Consider the following 25784-nt stretch of genomic DNA (forward strand, 5'->3'; position numbering starts at 1 on the left):
GATATTGGAACGTTGAAGTTGTTGATACGATGTGAATGCTGATGATCCCCTGGATGTGGTTGTGACCCCGCAGCCCGGAGGTGGACTCGGACCCTCGTGCGGCCTACTTCCGCCAGATGGAGAACGGCATGTACGTGCGCATGGCACTCATCGCATGCATCCTGGCGCGGGTCTAGCGCCTGGAGACCCGCAAATCACCAACAGCACCAGGAGAAGACAAGGGGGGGGGGAGGGGGTAGTGGTGAGAGGTTGAGTTGTTGAGATGGGTGGGCAGTGAGTGAGTGGGTGGGTACTTGGTGGTGGATGGGTGTGTGGAGGCATGTGGTAATATGGGTGGTTGGTGATGGGTATTGAGTTGGTGAATGAATTGAATTGTTTACCAGTTTGACCATTTCTTATCGGTTTGTTAAAACAAAAAACTAATTATGGACTAATTAATCATAACACTGCATGGCTTTTTTTATATGGCCACTCGATATGGTCAGAGCCCGAGTCGTAACCAGAAAAAGAGACGGGCTCTGGCCAAACTCCCCTTTAAGCGTGGAGACACTGACCATTTTTTAGTTACATGAGAGAGCCTCGTCGAGTCTCTGGCTTTTTTTCATGAGGGTTCTGCTTGGGTTGAGTCTACGAGCACTACTTGTGCTCTACATGACCCACCAACCCCCGCTCCAGAGTACTGGACCGCAGGCGGCGTGACGTGCACCAGATAGGGCCAGCGTTACTCGTCCCCAGTCTCCACGTGGCCCCTACCCCTCCATCTAAATGGTTGAGTCCACCTGCGAGGTCTGCATCACTCCACCTGGGGTGTTCCATTGTAGTCCTTGATCATGAAATCTCACACCCTGGCCTTACTGCTGTCAAAACGCGACATGATGTTTGTGACCTGAGCCAGGCGGTGCAAAACCTCAAGACGTTTATGGCCCAATTCCCGTGGTTTTATGACGATCCCATTTTGTCACGCTTTTTGAACAATGTCACCAACAATGGATAAAATCACCAAGGTGATATTTTGTGGCCTTCAACGTCAAGATGTGAATCTGGCCATTTAGTTTCTCCATAGTGAAGGTTGTTGGGAAGGATAGAGGATTTTATTTGGGTTCTTTTTTTTTTATCTGCCTGCCAAGATAATTTCAAAGATGTTGGGTCACGGGACTGTGAACCAATGCCTTGATTCCTTTCTTCCTCCCAATGGATGCTATTTTTTTCACATTTCATTGGTTACCAGAGCTGCTGTTTGCAATCCTTTTTGCTTACGCACAAGCCTTGCTTGCTTCTGCAAGCAGTAAGGGCGTTTTAAGAATATATTTAGAAAACGTGCAGTCTTATTTTTCCACGTGTTTTATTATTGTATCGAGTGATTTGCAAAGAAGTCTGCTTTCTTGTCGTTTACGTTTTGAGAGAGAGGGTTGTTAATTCCATTGTTGTTTATAAACATGGAAGATAATGTAAAAAGGATCCATAAAGATGGTGGTGGAGATGATCGTCGGAGCGGTCCGTCCGACTTTAATAGAAAGGGACTTGGCAAAAAGGAATGGCATTTGAGCTGATGCGATAGCCACGAGTGGTGCGAAATGGTTGCAGGTCTTCACGAGTAAGCGATGCGAGTGGCTGCACAGAAAAGTCTCTATAGGAGGGGTTCCCCTTGTGGTGATGGAATTGATCGTTAAACAGTGTTGTAGTGCAGCGGTAGCCAATAGACCAAACACTATGATCCATTCTGGTGGATCTCAACGGGTTCTGTGATCCACCATCAGACATTTACCCTGATATATTTAACCCTGTAATGTACGAAATACATCAAGAGTACCAATGCCATCGATTGGTAGAATTTTTTTCAATGTATGAATTCTTAGGGATTTGTGTTTGCCATCAACCATACAGAGAATAGTTTTATGCTTGTTAGTGTTCTGATTTGTCCTGAGAACCACAAAAAATCGTTTGCGAACTACGTATTGGTCACCGCTGGCGTAGCGCATCTTGCTATGAATACCCCAGGTATAAGCTAAAATCTCTTTTCATTGCTTATTTTTCAGAGATTTAATTTCCCGTTAACAATCACAGTTGTTAAGACAAAGCCTGTTTTTTTTTATAAATTGCAACATTAACTGCACAGCTTGGTAATGTTTTAAAGTACAGATCAACTCAAATTGGGTGTTGGCATTTCATTGCCAGAATCATATCATTCACCTGCATGTGAATATGGCCCTCACTTGTATGTGACACAACAGAGATATTGAGCAATATAAATGCAATGTCAATTTAGTTGAAGGATAATTTTGGACCTCTTGGTGAGACCAAGATGTCCCTGTGGGACAATTGTGCTTTAAAATCCAGGCGCCTTTGCTTTGACTTTGGCGCTTTGGTACATTGGCCAAACCATGTGAATGGTTAACTTTTTTTAAACAACTGATGGTACTGTTGTTTGCAAAGATGTTGGTTTATAAGAATGGTTTATGATGTGCTGCCAGAGGCTGTCCTCTTACTATGCCGATTCGTAGTGTTTAATTGCATATTATAATTTCGGTTTTAAAAATTGCCAATTGCTTAATGATGGCTATGCTAAGATGTCAATCGGGGTTTATTTAGGCTGCAGAACATAATGGGATAAACTCATAGTCCACAATGTATGTTCTACTTGAGTAGCAAGCACAGCTGGTGGTGGGTGACAATACTGATGGTGGTGTGACAAGACAATTTAACACATAACTTGTCTAGTTCCGATGGTTATTAGAATTCTCATTGAAGAATGACCTCGCCCACCAACCGCCATGCAACCAGAGCCGATAGGCTTGTAAACATGTCACCGGCCAAGCGCTACCAACTCAAGATAATAATCATCACGCAATCATTTCCGCAGGCGAAGATTCAGGAAAGTTTTAACCGAGTCTTGGGAACTTCTTAAAGGAAAGTCCTGCTTGGGGTGTTAAGCCATTTGCTTTGTGGGAATGTGTGGTATGTTTCTCCCATAATGTTTTCTTGTTTAAAAGCCTTCTTAAACTTGTGGTGTGATGGTTTGTCACTGATATGTTTTATCCCCAGTTAATGGAGAGCCTCATTGACCAGGGGGAGGGCATTGTCTTGTCTTGCTCAGCTCTTTAAGTTAATTGCTGAAGAAAAATCTGGTTAAACTAACTCGAATCCCAGTAGCAATTGAAGCCAAACTCCAGTGCCTGCTTGCGTGGCAGGCCTGTGTAGCTTCCAACAATTACTTAAACATTCACCATGCATTTAAACCAAAGGAGATTGTATAGACAAGGCGGCAGCATCATGTATGTACAGTTCGTGTTTATTTACCGAAAGGTTACACGTGAATGGCCGTGCGCACAGCCTTTTGAGCAGCATCGGATTCCTCCACAAGACATTCTGATTTTGAACTGGTGAGATCAGTGTGTCACTTAGTCCGTGAGCCAGAACAGATCTTGGTACCACTGAAGTTGCAAAACTTTTTGCAATACCGATTTATGTATATGGTTAATACCTTGAATTAATTACTTGATAACCCACTCGTGTCAAATGGTTATTACAAGATTCACTATAATTGGCCACAAATTGTAACAACTAAAGCTGTGCCACCTCGGATGGTACCAACAACTGAAATAACTGTTCTGGGCTCATGGAGTAACTGCTGAGTGAAAGTTTACAGCCAAGCCATACCCCTTTTGAGAGAAGTCAGCAGTGGTCTTGCTGAGATTGGGCCTGCCAGGGTAATATGGAATTTGTACCACTGGCTTGGGGCCTCTAAATCAGTTCAGCACCATTGCTTGTTTGGACATGGAGACATTTTGACAAGTGCACAAATTTAAATGCGTTCACAATATACTTTAAAAGTTTTTTTTTAGCGCTGGCTTAATTTGTTCAACCTGCAATGGATGAGCATTGGATAATTGTGTTCCAGTTGAATGAGCCTGGGAGGTGTACATCTTGGCTTTTAGGCAATGAGCAGGCTGTTGAAAGCCCCCTGTGGTCAATGTTTATTTGTAAAAGGCGAACTGCAGTGTGTGGTTCATTACATCTACTGCAGACCAGTAGCAGTGCCACGGTTGTCTGACGGTCGAGAATTGGCCACGAATTAAGGAATCTTGCGTGTTTATTTTCACTTTGTTTTAATGTTTTTTTAGCTGATTCTTGTTTTTGAGAAATTCCCTTTATGCGCTTTGCATCTCAATGCAATTTAGTTTGTAGCGTCTGAACAAAAAAATAAATGCGACTCAGTTTTTACTGACACTGGCCTTTGTACAGTGTATAAGGAACGTGTCATTCATAACGGTGGTTTTCCTTAATTGTGTTGCCAATGCCAACAATGAAAATAAGTTAAGCTGAAAAGGAGAAGATGGCAAGGGTGGCAAAGGCAAGAGTTTGGAAGCACAATTAGCCAAACACTTGCCCTAACTCCAATCCACTACCCTTCCCACTGAGCCTAATGCATAACCATCCATCAGGTGTTTTTGCAAAGTCTCTTGTATGCAGTTTACCTTTCCCTTTATTTTTTTACAGACCTGTTATGTTAGAAGTGGTAGACATGGAGGTTCTCTTTCCAACAAAAAAGTAACCCACAATTTTACAGCTCTACAGCAGAAACCTTTTGGCTGAATAAACGTACGATAAATTTAGCTTCACAATTTACAATTTTACATTAATTGCCGATTGTATACAGATTGCGCAATGCCGCCTGAATTCAGCACCCTTCTGCCCGTTTCTATCTTAACGTTGCACCACAGATTGCAGCCCATTGGCATGGGTAACCTAAATATTATACAAAGCAGGGTGGGTGCAACGGCTGGTGGTGGGGGAGAGGGCTGATAAAACTGTGGCCATGGAGCACAGCCCTGGAGAACACACATGGACAGATGCACCTCCTTCCAATTGGGCAACTTCCACCTCGTTAATCGTCCATGGCCGACAATAAATTGGGAGCACCACTGACTCACGGCTACCAGTGGAAGCGGAGCACTGCCCAATTCTTGTTTTTGTTTTACTTTGACTTGGTTATTTAAAATGGCTTTCAATTGGCTTTGTTAAAAAAGTGTAAACAAACTATTTAGATTTCAAAATCTTCAGGGTAATTTGTTAAAGTCAAAGGTAAAGATGTGGCCGCAAATGCTTGCTCATGCCACTGCTGGCAGATGGGCCTCTTGAGCAAACTCGAGAGCATTGTCTACTCCATGTTGACCAGACGTATTGAAAAGTGCATACCCAGACTACACCACCACAAGCAACCTGCCAATGGAGTGTCGTTGACCCATTTTATACGGCTTTGTGGACATGCGGAGATATTGTTTTTGAGAATCTTGCCCAAGGTTCCGCTGCAAGGAGGAATTAAAATGCCCACCTCCGGATTGTAAGTCCAGTGTGTGCAAACTATTACATGGCAAGTCCTTCATTTTTGAATAAAGCAATCCCTTGTAAACTACGGACTTGATGTACACAAGGTTTAACTGTATAATTTTACAACGCATTTTCAAATTGTGGAGCCACAGTTGTCTTCCACGCTACCTGTGGCGCTGCGTAGCGCATCGGCTGTCCATCTGTTTTGCTGAGTCTCGCAGCGCATCTTTTGCTTCTGTTGGTCCATCCATTCATCCTACATTTTTATAAAGAAAAGAACCAACACCACTGATCCAGCCAGCAGCGCCACTACCTGCCTCCTTACCTGCCCACACGTGTAATTGATGACCCAGAGGAAGGGTGGGCTGAACCCCTCCTAACCACCCCTTCCCCCCCCATATCATTGTCAAAATCATGGACTTCTACCCTCAGTATTAAGGTATGTAAAGTTAAATTGATGTTTATTATGTGATGTACTGTTTTATTTGTTTAAGTAAACGGTCAACGCAATTAAGCTTTGACGGGTGTGGCCATGGTTCCTCTAACTCCATATTTTCCATAGGCCCTGGACCACTTTGCCAACTGCGAATTTGTCTTCCACGGCCTTTTCCAGGAACCTAACCCCCACGGTTGGCGAGGGGATTGCTATATTGAAGACAATTTTAAGGAAAACATCACCTTCAGAAAGAAAGTTCACTGAAATAAATGTTGACAGCTTATAAACAGTTAAACGTGATGTATGTCACTGAGAAATTCACCCTGCAATCTCCAGATAATACATTTGCAATAAAAGTTCTTATAAGACAACATTTTAACACGACTCCTAAAAAAATATCAATCAAAAAGTATACCAAAAATAAGTTTGACCTTTTTGGGCTATATATGCATTTGGTAAAAAAAAACTACCAAATCAAAGCAGGGGAGCTGCAGAACCCACAAAGTGGATGTGAATGCACTAACCCTGAACGCAACTGTCAAGGCAAATTTTAGCCTTTAGGATTTCTAAATTGGGACCCTAATTGGGTCTGGACTCGGCAAGGAGGAAACTGGGCATTTGTCTCATCACCTGGACCTAAAATTGAGGTACTGCAGTTAAACAAAAAACTCAACTTCTGGCAAGAGGCAGCTGATTTATAGGAAGATTTTTACACCAAAAAATAAAACTGCTCTTAAAGCTACACCCCAAGCTTTTGCTCTGGTCTGTCTATACGGTTTGGGTTCAATAATGAGAAAATACTTCAAATCGATCGAGAGCTTTCCATACAATTCTGAGATGGATGCTGCAGCAAGGTATTTAGATTGTGCTTCAGTTAGACCTTATTCATTTTTCCCTCAACCATTTAACCCCATGCCGTGCAGCCTGGGGCAATACCTAGGTGCGGATCCAAAAGAAATGAGCCATTTGATATTGGGATTGCATCTTCCTGGAAGATGCAAGGTGGAGCCAATCTGGGCTCTATGCTCCAGGAGTAATAGGTTTTGTCTTGGCGGTCTTGAGAGAGTATCCAGGACTCTCTGGAATGTTTTTTTTAATTAACCCAAGAGTTCACGACATCCTCTTTCAGCGGTGCAATTACGGCAAATTCCCAGCCCTGGGCTGGGTGGGGGTTCCATCTGCTCACATTCCAGACTCGTGAAGCTTACCCACATTTACCCACCACCAGGGTCCTTCCATTATCCTCTTGGCTGTGGATACTGCTCTGCACCACCCTTGGGCCAGCCATTGCCGCCCTGCTCTAATGAAAGTCCCATTGAATCCTGGAGAATTGGGGTTTCGCTCTTCATCCACATTTGTGTGAACTCCGTGTCGGCAGAGCAGACACGGGCTTGCAAGTGTTACTCAACATGGATGTTTCTCTACTGCTGCCTGCACAGTTGTCCTTGACGCCATTAATGTAGGTAGTTATCCCCTCTTTCTGTCAACCTTAGTTTAATGGAGTTCAGCTGGTCCAAATTGTCTGTGTTCTATACCTCCCTACGAAAACCTGTTCATGTTATTTGTCATCAGTCGTGCAATCCATGCAGATCAGCTGTCCTGCAGGAGTCGAGGTCTGCCCATGCTTGTGAGTCCCACCAAAGTTGACCAGGAGCACATTCTAACGTAGCAGTTGTTTTCTGGGAGTAACAAGACACAGCAAGATATCCCAGTTGCTTTCTCTGTTTTAGAGATGCCGTGAACACAGGTAAACCTACAAGAAAATGTAACAATCCATCGCCTGGTAGAAGGCAGCCATGGCTTCTATGCTGAGTAGCACATTGTTTTAATAAATTAGGAAATAATAATCAGGAGGTTGAAGTTGAACAGCTGAGACAGCTCAATTTTATGTCTGGCCAACCTGGCAAATGGCCATTTAACGCTGATCCAACCCTGGCTCAGTTTCACATTACAAGTCTAGGAATTAGCCTGAATGAGCAGACAGCCGAACAAGTTTGTCAGGACCAGGGCAGAATCCAGGCTCTAGTTTGAGGAGTCCAAACTCCAGCTCGGGTTTCCTTTTAGTCAGTGGTGTGGGATGTAAGATCTAATCTCTTTACCCCCAAATTGAACTTAACTTCATTTGCAGATCCTAATCAGGTTCGACATGAGTATCCCCAAGCACTTTTGATTCACTGCATTTCCCCAATTTCAGGATATTTCTTTTAATTAAAGATGTACAATTTTTATTTTTATTCTGTCTTAATTGTAGTCCATTTTATTTGTACCATGTTTAATTTGTTCTGTTCGTTCCACTGGCTTCAAGGTAACGTTTGCATTTTTTTATTCCATATTTGAATTAATTGTAATAAGATTCTTGCAAGCACGATTTGATGTATACATCTTGCACATAATAAATTTTAATTGATCAATCATTACATGACCACAGCGGGTGCAGTATATATTTACACCATGGCAGTGTCCCAGGGATCAATAAAGACACCGTAACAGGAAATCTGGAGAGCCTGCAGCCTTCAACGGTGAAACACATTTAGTTTACCTCTAAACCGCCCTACGATACCTGGCGATTATTGCCAATTGCAAACTTTTGCATTTCTCTCTGCAATTTCAAAATAACATGAGGGGGATTAACTCCTCCACGCTCTGACACATTTGAGGACATTCCCCATTGCTTTTAGTTAAATTAATGTGGCAGGAAGAGGGCCGTTCAGCTGTCGTAATTTGCTATGGAGGTACAGCATCTGCACACAAGCATCTGGAAAGCCAGCCTAAATACTGAAATTGTATTAATTATTCAAAACTACATTTTAAGCCATGTGCACCATTTGTATCCAATGGGGTGGCACGGTGATTAAAACACCTGACTAGCAGTAAGGTTGTGAATTCAAATCCTGGGGTCAGAGGAATGACTCGATACCAGCATCCCTCTGGGAAAAATAAATGTATAAGGCTTTGTTGGAAGTCAAGAATCGTCCTCCTATGGCTAAATGGCCTCTGCCATGGGAATAAATAATTTCTCCCACTGGTTTACAATGGAGATAAACAGCTCCAATGCATAATAGGTTATTTGGTTAGATCGCGTAAATATTAATTTGTCGATAAAACCACCACCACCCGAAATGTACTAGTAACGAATTGGCATGTTCTGTTTACATGGCAAACAATCGGCTGTCTGGTGATGGCGGGTTTAACGACACATTTATATTTATGCGATCTAACCCAAAAAACCTATATTATGGATGGTATTGTTCGCGAAAGCCTACGTGTTAAATTGCCCCCAATGCTTGTTTGAATAACGAGGAAATTTTACTTGATTATATTTTGTATGCTTTAAAGGAGATGCTGCCCAAATACTGTTAAGGAAAAAAACATGCATTGTCTGATGGCAGCTGTCCGTCAAAACAAGTAGCGCTGGGAACTAAAGTGAACACTGCCAAAGTTTTCCCAGACACGCCTACCATTTGTTACAATAATGTACAACAGGTACTCAATGCCAGTACAGCAACTTGAGCATGTTCTTATGCATCCATGGTGATTCCTCAGCCTTTGCCTCCCAAACTGGCACCACATCTTACAACGTGAAACATCGTAAACAACCCAGTGTAAAGGAATAATAATCATTGTTGTTCAATTACTCTAATGCTCATAGCCCAAAATAAAGGCTCCCACGATTTCCTGTTTGTGAAGCACAAAAGTGGCATGTTAGCAGGGATGCCTTAGCATTTTCTAGTTGGGTGAAATGCCAGAAATGTGGCTAGCATGCAGCATGTGTGTGGAGATCATACCGCAAGCTTTCCTGCTCTTTACAAACGCTGCCATTGAAAATTAACGAAGTAAGATTACAAAGGGATCTAAACTAAAGCAATGCATCACTGCAAACAAATTCTGTCAACCATCGTTAACGACCACTGAAAATGCAAAACAAGCCTTGCATTTTTTTGTTGACGAAACCGTGGAAAATTACATGGACATTTCACCGAAACAAAACATCTTTCTTTTTTTGCCAGGTCGCTGATGAGCAATCACGATGAAAATAACTTACCGACGATTCTGTACATTACAAGAGCGAAGTAACGCATACGCAGATTACAGCAAACCGAGCCAGACGTCGGTCTGGCCCAGCGTCGATTAAGCCACTCTCCCTAACCCTTATCAAATAGGCAACATGACAGTCAAAGGTTCAGTTGCCCATAGCTTCTCAACAGCTGCATGTGTTTCCATAGCCAAGACAATCACTCGCGCATAGCCCCTTATTCCGGAGGCCAATATTCTCGTGCAGTCAGCCCATATTGTTTAGTACAAACCAAACAAAAGCAAGGAATATCCAACCGAACTGAAACCAAAAAAACAACAAATCCACACCGTGTATGAATCGAGGAAACATGAAGGGAGGACGAGAGTGGTTCTGGCTCAGCGTAGTTGGCATTGGAGAATTCTGTAGAAAGTAGGAGGGGAGCGAGCGAGTTGGCAAGCACGCAGAAGGGCGAGTGAGAAGAGGGGGCGCTGTTTCACTTGAAGTCCTCTATGGTGCCTTTGCCCAGGTCGGTCATGCGCGGGTACTTTGCTTTCTTCTGGTCCAGCTCGTTCTGGGCCCACAGCAAGTGCTTGAGCAGCTTGGCCAGCTTGGGTGTCGAGTCCTGATTCTCACAGTCAAGCACGGCAGCATTTACCTCGCTCCAAACCTGCGCAAGACAGAGTGCAGAGACGCCACACAGTGGTTCAGTGCTTGCGAGCGACTCATGTCATGGTGCAAGTTGCAGTGTTATGTGAAAGGCAGATAACAAATCGATGTTAATCAATTGACTGGGGCTGTGGACAATTTTGATTTCTCAACACAATTGCAATACACTTCCACAATAATTGTCACCGACTGGAAAACGTCATTTGTAATGCTCTATATTACAAATTACATTTAAGCTCATGATCTGAAACCGTTTGTTAAATGGGTTGTATCCTTGTTTGTGTGGCACAAAGCCAGCGATTTCTCTGGCACCTTCTGTCTCTGCGAGGGATGAAGGAGCTCGCCAAAGGGCGACTCCTCTGGGCTGTCGAAGGCGAGCAGGGCGAGCGTGCGCTCCATCTCCAGGAGGCACTCACTGCTCTCCTCGCCACGCTCCGCCAGCTGCGTCTGTGCAAACTCCAGCGCAGCCTCCGTCTGCCGCTCGCGGATCAGCTCGATCAGATGCTGCTGCTACCTCACGCATGCACAGATAAACGTATGGACACAATTAGATGCGCTATTCTGAGTGCTGTCATGTGATGAAGAAATGAACATTTGAAACACATTCGTGGCAAGCAGAGATATTGTATAGCGTCAGAGAATGGCCTGCGAAGACAACTTTGCACGACAACTGCCGAGGTCATGTCACACCTGTGGTCTAGCACACTCGAGGGCTGGTGCATGAACGTTATGTGAGACTACCAAAACATGGCAAGCTGCGCATTCAGAGACAAGTGCAATGAAGGTGTAAATGAATCTCAACGTGCTCAATTGCTACGCTCAGGCTGTGTGCGAGCCGTAGGCTTTTAACCTGCAGGTGGAAGTAGAGGTAGCGGTTGGTGTCTAGCAGCTCGGGGTGCAGACTATTGATGAGGCCAATGGCTTCCTGAATGCGGCCGTTGAGGATGACGTCCCGGATCTTGATGCGCTCGTCCAGCGAGTCAAGGTCTGTACCCGGTTCGATGCCCGATTCCACACGGAACTTCTCCGCCGCCTCCTTGAAGCCCTCTACAGAACAGGCACATGGCACAGTGCAGTTAATTCCCTCAGGCAGTTTTAATACTTTCGAACTAAGGTTGACTGTGTACACATTACTTATGTTCGTACATTCCTTCGTAAAGATGAACATACCTGTCATATGTAGTTGCGTTTCTTTTATCGGCTTTATTGAAAAGTGCCAGAATTGATCAACGGGCTCCCAAAAACACAGACTCAAAGCAAAGAGGGCTATTTCCAAATACACAAACACGTTTTGCCCTGACAGCTATCCTTAAAAATATATATTAAGACAAACACGTCAGAAAGAATACGTCAGAAAGTGTTACATAATCCATGGAAATGATATAGTTTTCCTAATTTGCTAAATGGGCAGTTGGATTAAACGATTCTGTAATGAATGTGTTTTAAAATGCTTGTCTTTGTATTGTTTATATTATCAATCTGTTACTATTTCCGATTGTAAGATGTTTAACCGATATCACTTCTAACTTAAGGATACAATGCTTTTGTGAATATTGTAACGTTTCGTAATGTCACGCTCACTAATTTTCTACGTGGCCTTCCCAGCGGCAGGAGCTGCAACATGCTCAATGTGGCTCGTTTAGAAAAGGTCACACGACCCTGATGTAAAGTGAGCATAATTATCGATTTTGACCAATGAAGCAATGTAACGTTACATGCCAGTTTTACATGTTTCATGAACACTACAAAAACCTTTGAAACAAACCTTTACGAAACTCACCACACGGCTTAGCAAAATAAATTTACCGTGGCTTATCAATACCAATGCCCAGGTGACGGCTCCCACCTGTGACCAGGTAGTTCATGATGAGGCGATTCATGTCAGCGCGCTGGATATGGGCATTGGAAACGCGCTCCAGCCACTCCTCACGCGTCACCTCCTCTGCCTTTTCGGCAAAACTCAACTCGGACATCTCTGCAGCTGTGCCAGAGGCCTGTGATCGCACCAGCCCTGAACAACAAGCAACAATAGGGGCTGTTCATCACATGTCAATCGTCAACATCACGAGATATTTTACAAGTCTCCTGCACGAGGGAGGCCCTGTGTAAAGTTTGTTACAATATCATTAATTGCAGAAACATAACTACATCATAAATGCGAAGAACAATAAAGAGATTCTCAGAAAATCTACTGTACATATACTGAATTTAACTAAGTCACAATTTCCAATTTGGAATTCTCACAGCAAGCAATGCCTGTTCACCCACACTTTTGCTCCCACAATTAGCGTTGCATGTCAACCCAAAACGTTTAAGTCGACATATATAAGAGAAACTTGCGTGAGAAAAAAATAATTAAATTCGAGTGTTTTTAGAAGTATTGGGTTTGAATACAAACTCGCTTCCACTTCAGGAACACGGTTTAATGAGGTGTGGGCCGACACGCATATTCTTAATCCAGGTTCTTGTGGTACTTAATTGCTCGGTGCTCTCATAGTTCATTTATTTGGTATAGCTCTGTGAGCCATTCGGCTCTTGAATCGGGTGCAACCGCAACAAACAAAAAACATGAACAAGAAAACATCTTAAAGTGATTATGTGACTGTGCAAACAGAAAATACAGGAAAAAAATATCAAAATATTCCTGAAATAGCACCGTACACCAACGCTGTGTGCAAAAATCCCAGTGGGATGCAAGTCAAATAACAACAACACCAACAACCACAAGACAACTAAGATTAAAGCCATCAGTCTAACTCCGTACTACAATAAACAAAAACATGGCCAAAACAAAAAAAAACTTTTCTAAATCACCAAAATAAAAGCCATAAATCCAATGTAACAGTGATCATAGGGACTGTGACCGAATTTTTAACAATAAACTACATAAATAAATTATAACACCAAAATCTAGAGCCATATTTTAGGCCACTGAATAGCAGTGGCAGCTAGGGTTGTACAACTCCTCTAGAGCAGTTTTGAGTGAAGATCTCATAGGTAGTGATTCAAGTTGCAGTTTATTGGCAATAGCATTCCATACCCTGGGGGCATCAATAGCAAAGGCCCTTCCTCCAGTTTTTGTACGGCAATAGGGAATGTGAAGCTGGTAAATGAGCGAAGACCTGAGGTCAAATTTGTTCTTTGAAACAGAGAGGAGATCCAGTAGGTAGTCTGCGGAATTTTTTGTAAGTACATCGTGAATAAATAACATCTGGTGCACAAGCCGTCGAACATTAAGAGATGTTAAGTTTGACCCAATGTAGAGATCACAGTGGTGAGTCCTATATGGGCAGTTCAATGCAAATCTTAAGGCCGAGTGATAGATGGAATCAAGCTTCTTCAGTACAGTACTTGGGGCTGATTTATACACGATGTCACAGTAGTCAAGTAGAGGCAGTATGGTAGCTTTTATCAATTCCAAACGGAACATTGGGGGGAAGCAGTGCTTGTGTCGATACAGAAAACCAATTTTTATTTTTGTCTTTTTACCAATATAATCAATGTGATCTTCAAAACTAAGTTTTGAATCCAGGATGACCCCAAGATACTTATAGATCTTGACTTGCTCTATTTGATAATTATTCAAGGAATGTAATTGGGGAAAAATAACTTCCTGCTTTAGTCCCGGAGAGAAGCATAGCACCTTGGTTTTGGAGGTATTCAGGACTAGTTTAAGAGAAACTAGCTGATGTTGTAGTTTGTTGAAATCACCCTGGAGCTTAGTAATCACGTCATCCGGAGAGCGGCCAGCAGTAATCAGTATCGTGTCATCTGCAAAAAGATTTACCCTGGAATGATCCAGTTCAGTGCCCAAGTCATTGACATAAAGAGAGAACAAGAGGGGGCCGAGGATGGAACCCTGTGGAACCCCTTTTGTTATCTTAACACTGTTTGACCTCCAACCATCTGTGAATACAGTTTGGGTGCGAGAAAAGAGGTAATTTTTTAACCATTGTACTGTGTTCTCGGAAAAACCGAGGCAACTTAGTTTACTAAGCAGGGTGTTGTGGTCAACTGTATCAAAAGCTTTGGACAGGTCAAGAAAAAGACAGGCACAGTACTGCTTATTATCAAGGCTATTGTAAATTTGATTCAAAGAGTCTAATGCAGCAGATGTGGTGCTGTATTTTTTTCCGGAACCCAGATTGTTTTAGATGTAGTAGATTGTTGGTGGACAGGAAACTGCTAATTTGGTAGTTCAATAATTTTTCAAAAATTTTCATCAATGGGGACAAAATTGAGATAGGTCGGTAGTTATTGGGATCATCTTTAGGGCCCCCTTTGTGAAGTGGACGGACATAGGAATGTTTCCATTCTAGAGGAACTGATGCTTCTTTGATGGACAGGTTGAAAATATGGGCTATAGGTTTGTATATTAGGTGACCAACAGTTTGTAGAGCAAAGACGGGAAAACTATCTGCTCCGGTAGAGGAGAACCCTTTGAGGTAGGACAGTTGTTTCAGAACATTACTTTCGTGGATTGGTTGGAAACTAAATTCGTTTAATGTTTGGACAGGGGTGTAGGAATTTGCAGGAGCAGGGGTGACTCCCAATACATTATCAAAAAGATTACCAGCTTCAGAAAAATGAAGGTTAAAATTGTCAACTATTTTTTTGGGATCTGAAAAATATTCCCCATTTCGGTGAAGCTCAACGGGCAGATTTTCTGTTTTGGATGCCTTTTCGATAGATTTGATTGTTTTCCAAAAAATCCTGGCATTTCCATGTGATTCCAGGAGAGTGGAGGAAAAATAGGCATTTTTGCATGCCGTATTTTTTACGCATCTATTCCTTAAAATCCTGTATTCTAGCCAGTCATTTACCAAATAACTTTTCTGAGCACATGCCCAAGCCTTGTCCCTAGTTTTCATGAGCTTTGTAATCAAAGGATCATACCATGGTGGGCGGTTGCCTTTAGTTTTAAATCTAACCAACGGAGCATGTTTGTTAAGAATTTGGAGAAACGTGTACCTGAAAGTCTCCCAAGCCGTAGTCAGGTTGGGGATATCACAGACCTTATCAATATCCGAATGATCCAGTTCAGTGCCCAAGTCATTGACATAAAGAGAGAACAAGAGGGGGCCGAGGATGGAACCCTGTGGAACCCCTTTTGTTATCTTAACACTGTTTGACCTCCAACCATCTGTGAATACAGTTTGGGTGCGAGAAAAGAGGTAATTTTTTAACCATTGTACTGTGTTCTCGGAAAAACCGAGGCAACTTAGTTTACTAAGCAGGGTGTTGTGGTCAACTGTATCAAAAGCTTTGGACAGGTCAAGAAAAAGACAGGCACAGTACTGCTTATTATCAAGGCTATTGTAAATTTGATTCAAAGAGTCTAATGCAGCAGATGTGGTGCTGTATTTTTTTCCGGAACCCAGATTGTTTTAGATGTAGTAGATTGTTGGTGGACAGGAAACTGCTAATTTGGTAGTTCAATAATTTTTCAAAAATTTTCATCAATGGGGACAAAATTGAGATAGGTCGGTAGTTATTGGGATCATCTTTAGGGCCCCCTTTGTGAAGTGGACGGACATAGGAATGTTTCCATTCTAGAGGAACTGATGCTTCTTTGATGGACAGGTTGAAAATATGGGCTATAGGTTTGTATATTAGGTGACCAACAGTTTGTAGAGCAAAGACGGGAAAACTATCTGCTCCGGTAGAGGAGAACCCTTTGAGGTAGGACAGTTGTTTCAGAACATTACTTTCGTGGATTGGTTGGAAACTAAATTCGTTTAATGTTTGGACAGGGGTGTAGGAATTTGCAGGAGCAGGGGTGACTCCCAATACATTATCAAAAAGATTACCAGCTTCAGAAAAATGAAGGTTAAAATTGTCAACTATTTTTTTGGGATCTGAAAAATATTCCCCATTTCGGTGAAGCTCAACGGGCAGATTTTCTGTTTTGGATGCCTTTTCGATAGATTTGATTGTTTTCCAAAAAATCCTGGCATTTCCATGTGATTCCAGGAGAGTGGAGGAAAAATAGGCATTTTTGCATGCCGTATTTTTTACGCATCTATTCCTTAAAATCCTGTATTCTAGCCAGTCATTTACCAAATAACTTTTCTGAGCACATGCCCAAGCCTTGTCCCTAGTTTTCATGAGCTTTGTAATCAAAGGATCATACCATGGTGGGCGGTTGCCTTTAGTTTTAAATCTAACCAACGGAGCATGTTTGTTAAGAATTTGGAGAAACGTGTACCTGAAAGTCTCCCAAGCCGTAGTCAGGTTGGGGATATCACAGACCTTATCAATATCCGAGTGAAGCACATCATTTGTAAATGCCTGAGTGATTTAGTGCCTCGACACAACTAACGCTGCAATAGCAACTCCGTGAGACAGGTGGCCACCTCGTACTGCTTTGTAAATTCACATCACCGGTCGAGTCTCCGTGACCAGGGCCCTTGATTTTCAAGAAGATTACGAGTTCAAATCCGGGCCTGCGTTCAAATCAGTCCTTTTATACGTACCGTAATCATAATCGTCACGTCAAATACCACAATCATCCCTCACCACCATTAATCACCACAATCGTCATCACTGGCTGCCACCATCGACTAACATTAATCACCGTCATTGCCACCATTGCGATCAACAATCATCAAGACCATCACAATACTGCCATCATCTCCATAATTAACAACCACAACATGATCATAACCATTACGACTCCACTCATCACCACCGTCGCATCTTCCCGTCCGAAGTCGGCAAAACATCGTCAATCCGCTCAGCCCCGTCACAGTAACGAGGAATGCCCATCAGTTGGTACCAGGGCCTACACCGCTCCCACAGCGAGCAGCGGCCTCCTCCACCCACGCAGTCCGCTTGATCCGGGAGACACTTTTTTTTTAAACTCGGTTCGTTACGAATTTTATATAATGCCTCGACGAGACGATCCCACTGGGAAGTCCTCCAGGAAGAGCGACACGCAGAGTCCGCCGCCAGCCAAAGGGAGGTCTGCTGGGGCCGCCGCGAGCCTCGCCGGGACCAGCGGACTTGAGGAACGAAACTGAACGAAACGGAACGAACGCCTCCATAATCTCGCCGCCCGTCTCCCCTCCACCCACCAACTCGCTCTTTCACGTCTCCTTCGTACCTGGTGTGGGGGGCGGCGGTGGTTGTGGGGGGCGCTCTGGGGCCCGGCTCCTCGCAACTCTCGCCGCTATCGCCTCGCAAAAGCCACTCGAGAAAGAGACAACAGAAGCAGCAGCAACAACAACAAACTCCTTGCGGCGCGTCGGCACTAGCGAGGCGTGCGTACGTTTGTTAATTTCTATGAACGATTTTTGTTAGTTGTTTGTTTTTTTAATTTAAACTTCTTCTGGACGCTGCGAAACGAGCAGCGCGCTCCCCCTCGGTCACTGGACGCCGCCGCGGACCTTCTTGGATTCCCCACTGCGCTTAGGCATGGAGGGGCAAGGTGGGGGCGGAGGGGAAGTGGGGCTGGTCACGTGGTGGCAAGCGGCCAATAGCTGCGAGCGGAGCGGGCCGCGACGGCGGTTTAACTGAGCTACGGAATCTAAAGTTGGGGGCGGGGTCGCTCCAATGAAAACGACTCCCAGAGAGCACCGCGTGGGATTTCCGATTTGTTGTTGTTGTTTTTAAAATGGGTTTTTTTTTTCTCTCTCTCTCTCTACATTTAATTGTCATAATAATCTCACCGTGACTTTAGTTATTAATTTGGAGTCGTAATAACATGTGAAATTTTATTAATGTAAATGTTTAGCTTTTTTTTTTAAAAAGGACAATTTACGACTCCAGCCCCAATCACGCTTTCGTGGTCGATAAAACCACTTAATGTACCCACCATACATACAGACGGCAATAAATGTGGTCGATTTAAGACCCGTTCGTCGGTAAATATTCGTGGCAATGCATTCACTAATTTTCCGAAAAAAACGCTAAATAACACGCGTTAAGTCATACCCGGCCAACCCGTACGGTTCAAACCTTATTATTGTACAGGGACATTGAGTTTTCAGGTCCATCCGGCGTACATCCGTTTGTCACTTGCGATGGGACTTTTTAGACCCATGAGATCTGAAATGACCCTCTTGTAAGGAGTTAACAGGAATGCGTACTGTACGTAAATTGGCTAACGTTTCGTGGCAATGGCCTGTTGCCTTCATACAGTTTGAGATGGCCTCCGTGGCTTGAGCCCGCGTCCAACTTTGTAATCACGGGAATTGATTGTGTGGATTTATACTGGTAGGAACGAAGTTGTAAACTGAGTGTACCAGCCTGCAATATATTAATGTGTCCGTCCGTCCGTCCCCTTTCAATACTTTAACGAAGTGAAATCTCGTGCTGTTGGGGTGTAAAAATAAAATTGCGCAAAATTACAATGTTCCTACCAACCCACCCTGCAGGGACCTGTTATCAGTTCTCTTTGCCTCCCGAGTCGTGCGAACGACGTGTGCCTCGTGACTTCTCATCCCAATAACGGAGCATTATTTGCCTTCCCATTCCTGTGAATGCCAATACGTCCAGGAGCTAAATGCCAATGTCAAGGATTTCAGGAGATTTTGTATTTTGCGACTCCGTTGAAGGAGCGCAGTGGATTTTTTTTCTCCGCTGCCCTCCGGTTTTTCCCCTCCACATATAGAAACGTGCGTTTAAGAGTATTTGGCTGCTATAAATGCCCGCATAATAAGCCACTTTATTGAGCTATTATCATTTGTGGCCAGGTCGCTTCTGAAAACGAGCTACATAGGCTCAGTGAGCTTTGCCTGGTAAGATGGGGATGAATCTAGATTTGAAGTTTTCGTGACTGCAGGGATCCATACTCTTTGGTTCTTTCGGTAAAGTCACGTAGGGTAAAGAAAATAAAAGCAATTAAATCACGACGTTTCGGGCGCAACTCAAGCGTCCGTCATCAGGTGGGACAACCACAGCAAGAAAACAATTTCTGAACTGTGGTTGTCCCACCTGATGACGGACGCTTGTTGCGCCCGAAACGTCGTGATTAAATTTGTTTTATTTTTATACCTACTACGTGACTTTACCGAAAGAACCAAAGAAGATGGGGATGGTTTAATTTTATTTGTATGTTTCTGGGTGATTTATTTTACTACTATGCACCACTATCCTGTTTTCGTATTGTCACGCTCTTACCCGCTCCTACCGGACATCTGTGAAAAATAGCTTTAGACCTCATCGGATTCCTCCAGTACAAATAATGTTCTGATTCTGTCTCTGGTTTTACTACATGGCCCATAGTTTTAGTTACATGACCACAATCGCACTGCTGTGGTTAGTATTTATGCGTTGTGTCACATGATAAAAGAATAGTTTTCTCATTTCAATACTGGATGACTAAACTTCCACATTCCATGCCTTTGCTACGTAAGATTGCCATTGTCTGCTTATTGTTTCCTGTAACTGCTGAACATCGTCATCACAGTTTCGCTTAAAACTGGGGGTGGGGATCGGGTCACATGCTTCACGTGAAGTGAAAATGGTTGATTGTTTAATTGTTTAAGCGTGTCTTATTTAATGTTTTCTTCTGGATGTATTCCTGTAAAATATGCTCTGCGTGAGGCTGTCGCATTGTTGCCAGAGGGAGCTCCAGGTTTTACAATGGACTGTGACCGATTTTTTTTACGTGCAAACTTTCCCAATACGTTTTAGTTGCAGAGAAAAAAACAATACTTTCTCCCTTGTTAAAGTGTCTGCCTCTTCGGAGTGATGGTTACAGGCATAAACAAGTCATTGCAAATGTTTAGGGCTCCGATCAGCTCCTGAAAAAAAATATGGGTGACAACAAATTCAACCCCAAATAAATACCAGATAAGCTCATTAAAATAAAACACAATGGAACTCATCTCTATCTTGTCTGCAAGTTTCTCCTTATTTGTCTACATTTATCTCACTGCATTTACATCTCACGTTATCTCAGTAGAATTGTATAAGTTGAAAGGGGGAGGCGGGAGGTAATGACAAGTTAAATATGCTTCAGGCCCCCCCAATGGACCAGCACCACTACTGCCTCCTCTCGGATTATATAATCTTCATAGTACGTACTGTGCTGTATATCTTGTGCAGTTCATGAGCATGACTTGGATACATTTTGGACAGCAGTTGCAAGGAATAAAACATTTAGCACTTCTAATGAGATCACTTGATGTGTTTTATTTTGTTTATAATTCCTATTAACCTTGCGAGGTTTCGTTCTCTGAGGTACAGAATGGAATATTAAATGACTCGTCCGTGCAATTACATGTGATGTGTTATAGATAAAGCCTTAAAAACAACACTTGCCTTCCTACGGAGAGACAGGCCCCAACGTTGGAATGTGGAATTCCCGATGCTGCCTCAGGTCTGCCAATGAAAATAAATGCCATGACTAATATTTAACTTTTTTTTACATGCTTACGCCATAAATATTTTAGAGGACTAGACTGACAGAGATGTTTTGTGAACGTTATAGATGTAATGATGCGCGAATTGAATCGATTAATATCGATTCATAAGCTCGTCATACGTGCATAGAAGGGCACTGAATATTGTACCACCACTCCATTACGCTGGTGAAAACTTCGTCTCAATCTGTAAAAGCTCGGCCAGAAAAGGGAGTTATTTTCAAGGCGCTATTTAGCACGGTCAAAGTCTCCAATATTAAGTGCTCCTAGACTGGGTTATATTTGAACAACCAAGTGATAAAAAAAAATTGCCTCTGAAACACACCCTCTACCAACTAACTGCCCTAGTGGTGTAAAATGTCAATGGTGTTCCTGTTCAAACCGGCATTGGGGTGAGGTGGCATTCATTTCATGAGCCAACGGTGAAAATTCCATATTCCCATGACAGAGACCGATCTATCCATCCGTCGCTGTTGACGACGCAAAACGTGATATGCATTTAATCAAATTTGGGTGGGGATATTGTGTTGGCACTTGGAAGTGTTGTGTTCGCACTTGCAAGGGGGAGACTGCATGGGAATACCAAGTATTGTAGACTTGGCTTGCGGGATAACCAAGAGATAACTACAGAAATAGATTTGCTTTAACCTGTCGGTGCAGACATTTGAGTGTGAATCCCTTGTATGCAAGGGTTTCCCCCCGTGTAATCGTGCAACTTAATATAAATTGAGTACATATGGAATTCACACTTTCTTATAGTGAAAGGCGATCACGGAGGCACTATGTCTCACATAGTCTGTAGTAGTTTCACAAGCGGGGGTGATGTTGCTTTATGCAATCCCAGTTGAGTTAAATTGCAGTTCATTTTTCATATTTGGAATATTTGGAATACGACACCAACACACAACGGTCTCTTTTTTTTAATGTCACGGGATATTCGAGGTCTGTTGTAAATCAGACGGTGCATATTGTGTGGTGAAATACACCTGCAGTACAATATTAACCGGAACGGACAGATTCAAACCGCAAACCTCTCTGCAAGAAGCGGCCAACATGCTAGCGCTGAACCATGTTAACGCTCCAACCCGATGCAGGATCCCATTGAAAATTCCATGGGTTAATAAAAGGCATTAGAGTATGATAGACAAGAATGTGTTTCACTCTGAAACTATTTAATGTTATTTCAGTCCATTAGCTTAAGGGCTTTGTGGCGTTTTTCATCAGCATTTGTTTAAGCAACTATCATGAGATACCCACACAACCTTTCGCAGCAAACTTTTGAAACTCATCAATGTAAACCCAAGAATCCCATTGGCTCGAGAATCCCAAGAATAGCATTGGCTCTAGGACCCCAAAAGGACCCAACTGGTTCTAAAATCCCAAGAATACTACTGGCTTTAGAACCCCAAGAATCGCATTGGCTCTAGAATCCCAAAAGAACCCAACTGGCTCTAAAATCCCAAGAATACTACTGGCTTTAGAACCCCAAGAATCGCATTGGCTCTAGAATCCCAAAAGAACCCAACTGGCTCTAAAATCCCAAGAATACTACTGGCTTTAGAACCCCAAGAATCGCATTGGCTCTAGAATCCCAAAAGAACCCAACTGGCTCTAAAATCCCAAGAATACTACTGGCTTTAGAACCCCAATAATCGCATTGGCTCTAGAATCCCAAAAGAACCCAACTGGTTCTAAAATCTCAATAATACTACTGGCTTTAGAACCCCAAGAATCGCATTGGCTCTAGATTCCCAAAGATTCCGGCTCTAGGAACATAAGAATGTCATTGGCCCTCGAACTCTAATAATCCCATTCACTCTAGAATCCAAATAATGTCCGGCTCTAAGAACCCGATACTGTAATGCCATTGGATTTAGAACCACAAGCATCGCGTTGGCTCTAAAAACCCTAGATTTACCGCTCGAGAAACTCAATAATGTAATTGGCTCCAGAACCACAAATATTCCGGCTCTACGAACCTAAGAATGCAATTGGATTTAGACCCCCAATAATCTCATTGGATCTAGAAACCAAAGACTCAAATCGCCTCTAGAAACCCAATAATGCCATTGGATTTCTAGAACCCAAATAACTTCATCGGCTTTAGATACCTAAGAATCCCATTGAAACTGGAAACCAAAGCATCATATCGGCACTAGAAATTCAAGAATACCATTGGCTGTAGAACCCCAAGAATCCCAATCCTCTGTAGAACCCCAAGAATCCCAATCCTCTGTAGAAACCCAAGAATCCCAATCCTCTGTAGAACCCCAAGAATCTCAATGGGTTCTAGAACCCCAAGAATCCCAATCCTCTGTAGAAACCCAAGAATCCCAATGGGTTCTAGAACCCCAGGAATCCCAATCCTCTGTAGAAACCCAAGAATCCCAATGGGTTATAGAACCCCAAGAATCCCAATCCTCTGTAGAAACCCAAGAATTCCAATCCTCTGTAGAAACCCAAGAATCCCAATGGGTTCTAGAACCCCAAGAATCCCAATCCTCTGTAGAACCCCAAGAATCCCAATACTCTGTAGAAACCCAAGAATCCCAATACTCTGTAGAAACCCAATAATCCCAATGGGTTCTAGAACCCCAAGAATCCCGATGGGTTCTAGAACCCCAAGAATCTCGATGGGTTCTAGAACCCCAAAAATTCCAGTGGGTTATAGAACCCCAAGAATCCCAATCCTCTGTAGAACCCCAAGAATCCCAATGGGTTATAGAACCCCAAGAATCCTTCCTGTGGTGACGTCACCGCTGTCCCCTCCTCCTCCCCCTCCTCCTCCTCCCGGCCGCCGCCACTGCCACTGCAGGTATCGCGTCGCCCATCGCCGCCGCCGCACCACCAACGCACCACCATCCTCCCCTGGCTCTTTCTCGCACGTCGCAGCGATTAAACCGCGGAAGGGTCGGAGGGACCGCACGCACGCGAACACCGAAAACGCAGCGAGATCATTCACGAAGGAAGGAGGGGGTTGGGGAGAGACCGAAGGCGCAGCTCGGCGTGGTTGGTGGTGGTGGTGGCGGTGAGTCGGGCGTCTGCTCTGGAATCAATGGTGGACGTGTTTATGGGTGGTGGTGGTGGTTGCGAAGGGGGTCTTTGCGGTACTCTACTGCGATGGGTTTGGTGGTGGGTGGTGGTGGTGGTGTCTAGACACGATGCCGGTTGTGGTGAGAGGAGCTGTCGTCGGGGTTGTGGTTTTATGTTTTAAATGAGGTCATCGTCGTCCAGGGGTTTGGTGATAACGGTGGCGGCGACTCAAGGTTTGTGGACGTGATGGGGGCCGGATGGTGATGGCGGTGTCTGCGGTAATGCTTGGATGATAAGTGATGGTGGTGGCGTTGATGGTGACGCTAATGTTAACGTTTGTATTCGCGGGGGGGGGGGGGGGAATTGGCGATGACATTGAACGGTAAAACGACGAATTTTGGGCGTTGATGGTAGTAGAACCGTAACGCTAGCGGTGATATGTTGGTGAAGCCGGTGATGGTAATGATTGACGCTGGTTTCGATTTTGGCGATGGTGTTAATGATAATGGTTGGTAATGTAGGGAGTGTCGTCTGTGATCACGACGACGTTCAATGATAATGCTGGTGTGGTAGTGACGTCGTGTGTGTGAGGATAATGATCAAGAGATGTTGATGGGATGATGATGGTGGTGATGATGCTCATCATCGGGCAACCAATGCTGACGTAACGTCACCACAGAAGTCATCGCGAATGCCGCTTGTTAATGATGCCGATGACGGTTCTGCATTGTGCCAATTTGCAACATTCGGGGATTTATTATAAAAAAAGAATCCATCATCGTCTTCACCATCATCACCATCACCAAGACGACCATCGCTGCTCACGGCGATGGTCGCAGACCACGGTAGCAACGTTGAATAGCAATGATGTAAATTAACGGCGCGCAGGTTAATCGATTAAACTGTATCTATTATAGCACCACCGATATACGTGGTTGTAATAAATGTTCGTCTTTACGCTCGATGCAAATGATACGCAGCTGTGATCAATTGCGCATTCGGGGTAAGTGGTTCAATAACGAAACGCGCACGAGGCCGAAACCAACAAGACGACAATGCAATCCGATTATTTAATCGAATCTTAACCAAAGCCCCCCCCGCCACCCTCGTGAACAATACATCGCTTCGCCGGGAATAGCAAATCGTCGTTATCTCGAGAGCCAGGAACGGGGAAGGGCTGTGGCGAATGAATGGGAGAGGTGGGGGGAGGGAGGAGGCTCGTGTAGCTACGTGCGTAAGAACGCCACTGTACTGGGCCCTGGGCTTGGGCCATTTAGCATCTGGTGGTGTTGATGGTGGCCCTGCGTTCTGATTAGTGTCCTCTAATCACACTGTGCCCACCCTGTTTTAGATCGGGGAGCGGCGTTTAAGGGTAGTCTTGATGTTGGTGATGATGGTGATGCAGCGTTGGCAATTAACAACAGAATGCTCAACACATTCACCAATAACACCTTAAAAGGGGCTATATATATAATATACGACGTTTCGTGCGATGGTCCTGTAAATAGCAAAGCCTTCATAGAATGGGCATTTCCCGAAATGTCGCCGATTGTATACTTATTGACAAATGTGTTGATATTTGTGTTGTTATTTGTGCTTTTGCACCACTGCCAACGCAGTATCACCAAATTATATCTTTATGAAAATACTGATGATGGTTCTGATGTTGATGAAGTTGATTTTACTGCTGCTGATGATGCTGCTGATTCTGAAGATGCAGATGCCAATGATGATTCTGATGCTGCCGCTTATATTGTTGGGTTATGATTTTATGAATGGTTAAATGGATAGTAGTAATAGTGTTGTTCATGGGTATTCAGTTTGGGATGTTAATTATGTAATTGTGTTGACGGTTTAGTTGACGGTGTTTGCTGCTGGTGATGCTGCTTCTGATGATGATGGCAGTGCTGATTGGTGGTTTGGTCATAGCTTGGAG

The 25784-nt window shown here is 43.7% G+C and overlaps 3 protein-coding genes across 7 annotated transcripts in view; 2 read left to right on the forward strand and 1 right to left on the reverse strand.

Annotated features, from left to right (window-relative positions):
• The window catches only part of CAD (carbamoyl-phosphate synthetase 2, aspartate transcarbamylase, and dihydroorotase), a 47338-nt gene extending 43101 nt beyond the window's left edge, over positions 1-4237 (forward strand). For all 3 annotated transcript variants that reach the window (XM_032972947.2, XM_032972954.2, XM_032972963.2), the window contains one exon: positions 74-4237. In XM_032972947.2, coding sequence (XP_032828838.2) covers positions 74-176 — 103 coding nt within the window. In that variant the 3' untranslated portion in view covers positions 177-4237. The remainder of the gene's footprint in view (positions 1-73) is intronic.
• On the reverse strand, positions 3274-17871 carry GID8 (GID complex subunit 8 homolog). Its single transcript, XM_032972977.2, has 5 exons — positions 17551-17871; positions 12292-12456; positions 11296-11492; positions 10758-10955; positions 3274-10446 (listed from the first exon to the last, which is right to left on the reverse strand). The coding sequence occupies exons 2-5, from the start codon at positions 12416-12418 to the stop codon at positions 10273-10275; spliced, it is 696 nt and encodes a 231-aa protein (XP_032828868.1). The 5' UTR covers positions 12419-12456; positions 17551-17871; the 3' UTR covers positions 3274-10272.
• Positions 17872-23525: 5654 nt separating this feature from the next.
• The window catches only part of LOC116953124 (dnaJ homolog subfamily C member 5-like), a 36957-nt gene continuing 34698 nt past the window's right edge, over positions 23526-25784 (forward strand). For 2 of the 3 annotated variants that reach the window (XM_076073753.1, XM_032972991.2), the window contains exon 1: positions 23637-23843. The gene's annotated coding sequence lies outside the window, so the exon portion shown is untranslated. The other variant, XM_076073746.1, reaches the window with a different exon arrangement.

Source organism: Petromyzon marinus, chromosome 3 (assembly GCF_048934315.1).
Source record: "Petromyzon marinus isolate PM22_M1 ecotype Great Lakes invasive population chromosome 3, UKy_Petmar_22M1.pri1.0, whole genome shotgun sequence".
In the NCBI taxonomy this organism is placed as follows: domain Eukaryota; kingdom Metazoa; phylum Chordata; class Hyperoartia; order Petromyzontiformes; family Petromyzontidae; genus Petromyzon; species Petromyzon marinus.